The 5375-nt window shown below is 49.2% G+C and overlaps 1 protein-coding gene across 1 annotated transcript in view; it reads right to left on the reverse strand.

Moving 5' to 3' along the window:
* LANCL2 (LanC like 2) overlaps positions 1 to 5375 on the reverse strand; it is a 55909-nt gene that overhangs the window by 4816 nt on the left and 45718 nt on the right. The window contains exon 8 of the mRNA XM_019509105.1: positions 3734 to 3806. Coding sequence (XP_019364650.1) covers positions 3734 to 3806 — 73 coding nt within the window. The remainder of the gene's footprint in view (positions 1 to 3733; positions 3807 to 5375) is intronic.

Raw genomic sequence — 5375 nt, forward strand, 5'->3', positions numbered from 1 at the left:
TGGATTTGGGTAAATAAGGTATTTCAATCTAAAATGTTCCAAGTTAAAATGTCTCCATGTGGGGAGCTTTGCAAATAACCTCCATTTTCTGAAACCTCATTTGTAATAAGTTGGCAGACCCCAGCGCACTGGGTAAGCAAGGTATAGGGCTCTGCGAAACAGCACCGTTTCATTTCAACTTCTGTTTCGCCATTGTGAAGGGACAGTGTTTCGTTTTGCATTTCGTTTAGTTTCAAAGCACTGTTTCATTCAGTTTCTTTCAAACTGTTTTGCCCGTTTCAACAGGTTTTACCGTTTCACTCATAGGCTATAATGGGGAATCATGAAAGTGCCTATAACTTTGTCATTTCTTGCCTGATTCAGATGAAAACTGCAGGGATGCCCCATCTGAGGGTATGAAGCCTGCCAAGTTTCAAGGAGATAGGTACAGGGGTATTTGGGAAACTGCACCTCAAAGTGCAAAAAGCAAAACTTGTGTCACTTGCCGGCAGCAGCAGTCTCCTGTCATCCCGTGTGCAGATCTGGGGGTCCACACCCTCGGGAGGGCTGTGCCGGACTCCTCCTGGGGGTGCGGATCCCTGGATCTGCGCTTGGGATGACAGGAGGCTGCTGCTGCTGCTGCCTGGGACTGGCACTGGGCGCAGCCTGTGCCCAGTGCCAGGAAGACTGGTACTGCTGTTGCCCTGAGGCAGCAGTGGCAGCCTCTTGTCATCCCGCTCGCAGATCTGGGGGCCCGCATCCCCGGGAGGAGTCCAGCAGCACTGGAAGGGCAGGTTGAGCTCTGTGGGGCTGGCAGAACCGCTTGGAGTGCAGTCTGGGCTCTCCCTGCCTCCCACCACCGGGCTGCACTCCCAGCGGCTCCACCAGCCCCATGGAGCTCCGCCTGGCAGTGGGAGAGCCAGTGGCAAAGCCGCTCAGAGCACAGCCTTGGCCAGTAGCTCTCCACCTCCTGCTGCCAAGCTCAGCTCTGTGGGGCTAGTGGGGCTGCTTGGAGTGCAGCCCAGTGGCGGGAGGTGGGGGAGGGCCAGAGCTGTGCTCCGACCGGCTCCACCAGCCCCATGGAGTTCAGTCCAGCAGTGGGAGAGCCAGTGGTGGAGCCGCTCAGAGCGCAGCCCTGGCCAGTGGAGCTGGCAGAGCCGGCTGGATCACAGCCCTGGCTCTCCCCCACCTCCTGCTACCAGGCTGCACTCTGAGCGGCTCTGCCAGCCCCACAGAGCTGAGCCTGGTGGCAGGAGGCGAGGGAAAGCCATTGGCCAGCGCTACGCTCCGAGTGGCCCCGTCACTGGTTCTCCACCAGGCTCAGCTCCATGGGGCTGTGAAGCCTCCAGCTGCCGCACTGTGCTTGCCAAGGCTGCACTCTGACTGGCTCTGCCAGCCCCATGGAGCTGTGCCCAGTGGCGGGAGGCAGCAGGATAGCCAGTAGTGAAGACGCTCAGAGCGTGGCCCTGGCAAGCACAGTCCGGTGTCAGGATGTTCTGCAGCCCCATGGAGCTGAGCCTGGCGCACGAGGTGGGGGAGAGCCACTGGCCAGGGCTGCACTCAGAGCCAGGGGTGTGCTTGGAGTGGCTCTGCCACTGGCTATCCCGCCGCCTGGCTGAGCTCCACGAGGCTGGCAGAGCCGCTCAGAGTGCAGCTCTGGCTCTCCCCTGCCTCCTGCCACCGGGCTGCTTCAAAACTCGAAAGCTTTCAAAATGGGTTGAGTGCCCTCATTTAATTTCAAAGACTTTTGGAAGCCTTTTGTTTAGTTTCGATTTCACTGTTTCAAGCTTGAAACGCGTCGAAACAGCTTCGAAACGAAACACTTGTCAAAATATCACACAGCCGTAGTATGCACGTACACATGTACGTAGAAGCTGCATGCACATGCCTCAAAAAAGAAAGGCCCTTGTGTGTTAGCTGTTATACAAGACACAGTACAAAGGCAATTTCAACATCAAAAGTGGTAAAGTCATCTTATTACTTTTAGAATAAGTATTACTATTCTGCAAAGATACCTGTAATGTTTTCCAACTGATTTCTCCCACCAGTGGTATATAGCAGTGGTCTCCAAAGTGGGGTTCACAAGACGATCCATTGGGGTGCAGGAAGAAAATATCAGAACTATGTATATTTATATAAATATACATATATTGGGGGTGCATGCTCAAAAATTTTTTTACTGATAGGGGTGCGCAATCAAAAAAGTTTGGAGACCACTGGTATATAGCACTGTAGGAATGGTTATTTTGCAGTTTAACAAGATAACAAGGATTGCTTTCCAAAACAATTACTTCCTGTGTGTTGAATTTGATTTTTTTTTTTTTAAATAAGGTTTTTTGTTTTTTTTTTTACCTCTTTTAGATAAGAAACGTAAGGCAGGGGCTGTTGCAGTGTTTTAATGAGAGAGGATGTTTAAAAGACTGCAAAGAACCTAGCCCTCCACCAGTCAAGTTTGCCAGTTTTTATACTGCTCATCCAAAGTAGGAAAGCTTTCCTAAATAGGCCTCTGATGTGAAAGAAGATAATATCTTAAAGTAGTGGTGCTCAAGATCTGTCCCATGGAGCAGTGTCATTCAGCCTGTGGGTCTCTCCATGTGTCTGACAATTTGGCAGCAGAGGCGCAGCAAGTTTCCAGATCCATGGAGATCCCAACATGGCCCAGCACATGGGGTCAGGCTGGTGTGTGGCCAGGTCAGGCACACCAACCCTGCGCTGGACCTGGCCCCACAAGGTTGAGCACAACTGTTTGAAAAGGTACCAGGGCCCAGTTTTATTCAAGCATGTTTAGGTTAAAACTCTCACAGAATGAAAATGCTCATGCATGTTTGTGAGGGGACAATTTTGAACCATTAGATTTTGCAAAATTTGATTATTAATAATCATCTAAAATGTGAGCCTCAAGAGCTGTCGGTCTCTCCCAAATGGTCACTTCCATTTTAAAAAGAGATTCTTGCAGGTCACCATTTACCCCTAAGCAGTCAAAAAGGACAAAGCTGCTGCTTCCTGATCTCAACAGGTTTCTCATCTTTTGAATGTCCTTGGTTTATCTTACCAGTGACTGAGAAAAACTGCATGAAGTCCTGTAATTTCACATATTTATGCTAGATGGCGCACTAGACTCAGTTTAAAAATAAAACAGAGAAGCTAGTTTAAAACCATCTCAGGTTCAAGACTATGGTTCTGTTTTGGTTTATGTAAGGATCAAGGAGATGGCAGGAAAACATCCTCTGAAATGTATCTGGGGAATAGCTGAAAAGCCTTTAATTGCCAAATGGCATTTTCCCCCCTCTCTCTAGCTTTTGAGGGAATTTGGATGTTGTTAGGGCTCAAGGAAGGGAACGTTAGTTAGCCTTGCACTTATCAGGGCTTAGTTTTGATGGGCAAGTTTTCCAACATGGCTCAAAAAATAAAATAAAATAAAATAAAATAATCACATTTACCTGTCAACATCCTTACCCAACCCCTCACTTGTGATGATCCATATGGTATTCCTGTGAGGAAAGACCATCATCCATCCCACTGTCTAGACTTTTGTCCCAAGACACACTTGTATACAGGACTCCAAAAGCTGAGAACTCACCAGAACCTGGTGAATCTACTGAATTTCTATACTAGAAATTGGTAAAGTGCAGATTTTAAAAGATTTTCTACATAGAGGAAGAGATCGCAGCTTTTTCGGCTCCCCGTCAGGAGCCACAACCACAATATCGTACTTCATCCTGATACAATATGGCTGGTAGTAACATCACTTTACCTTCAAAGAGGGAGTAAGGTCGGTCGGGAATACGACATCCATGAGCACCATACTCTAAACACCACTCTGCAAACTGTGAGGGCAGAGAGGAAAAAAAAATAGGGTTGCTAAATGGATATTTAGAAAAGGCAAACTTGGACAGCACTACATGAAGACATTTTCATATATAGAAAATACAATGAGACAAGCAGCAAAAAATAGGAATCATTATACAAGATGAAGCTGTCCTGTTTTACTCTCAATAATGCTGCAACTAATTTTCAGGAATTAGAAATGGGAACTAACTGAAATCGTCACTGTGGTGATGTAGATGAACTAGTGGGACTGTATTTACTTACCTTTAATGCTGGATATCATGAAAGACAGGAAAAACCCTTGCGAATATACTGGCAAGTGAGTTTCAAGGGGAAACAGATGCTGTGCTATAAAAGCAGCTCTTTCTCTCTCTTGCCACTAATGTACCCTTGTGGTCATGACTCTTGCCCATTAATCACATTTCTGTTTCCTTCCCTTGCTCGTGTTCTATTTAATATTCAAGTACTATTAAATTAGTCTTATTTTTGGCCTCCCTGAGCCTTCTGGGAAAAAAAATCACTGCAAATACAAGTAGATGATTACAGTTGTCAATACTTTGTTTTAAATAGTTGTATATTTTCTGGATTGGGTTGTTGGGATGTGTCTGGGATGCTCCTGCCTTGAGCGGGGGCTAGGATTAGATGATTTCCTGAGGTCCTTTCCAACCGCATTTTACAGTGATTCACATTAAATGGGACTCTCCATTAAAATCTGTACATTTCCAGGTATGCTTGATTAACATTTCGACAGCAGCTAGGATACTTTGTCTAGGCCAGGCTTGTCCAACATACGGCCTGCGGCCCATCAAGCCATTTTATCTGTCCCACGGCAGCGGGGTGAGGCGGGCAGGGCCGGCCCACGGGCCCCAGCTGGCAGCGAGGGGAGGGGAGCTGCTTACACCCGCAGGGCCCGGCTCATCAGTGAGCCAGGTCCTGCCACCGCTGCCCCGAGGGCTGTGTGGCGCAGGGCTGCCCCCGCCGTGCTTTATTACACAAGATGGGGACAGCGTGTGCAGCTTCTTGTATGGCTCCACTGCTTGCCCCTGGCTGTGGCCAGGGGAGCTGCAGCATGGCCCGCGCCCTGCCCGCATGCGTGGTGGACAGAGGCACAAGGTAAGTTCCCGTGCAGAGCTGGGGGCACGTCAGGGCCGCGCCGGGGCTGCAGGGTGCATGGTTGCCGGAGCCAGGCTGGGCGGGAGGCAGGAGGAGCCCGGCCCAGAGATGCTCTACATCCAGCCACCTCCTTGGCAATTCAGGTCCTGTTGATGTAGCCTGCATGGCTAAGGATGGGGGTCTGCATGCTGCTGGAGCAGCCCATGCAATGAGGGGGTCCTAGGGGCCTACCCCCACCGCGTGCAGCCTGTGCAGCACATGCTGGTGTCATCTGGGGCCCACAGCCTCACCAGATCTGAACAGCCCTGGACTAACTTATCCTTGAGATCTCTTCCACGTCTCCGCAGTATATGCCTACAATTTCTATTTAATTAACCACAATGACCATGATCAAGTTAGTAAAGGATCTCAGGGATAGTTAGTCCAGGGCTGTTCAGATCTGGTGAGGCTGTGGG

This window comes from Gavialis gangeticus, unplaced genomic scaffold, assembly GCF_001723915.1.
Source record: "Gavialis gangeticus isolate Ggan-Ray unplaced genomic scaffold, GavGan_comp1, whole genome shotgun sequence".
NCBI lineage: Eukaryota > Metazoa > Chordata > Crocodylia > Gavialidae > Gavialis > Gavialis gangeticus.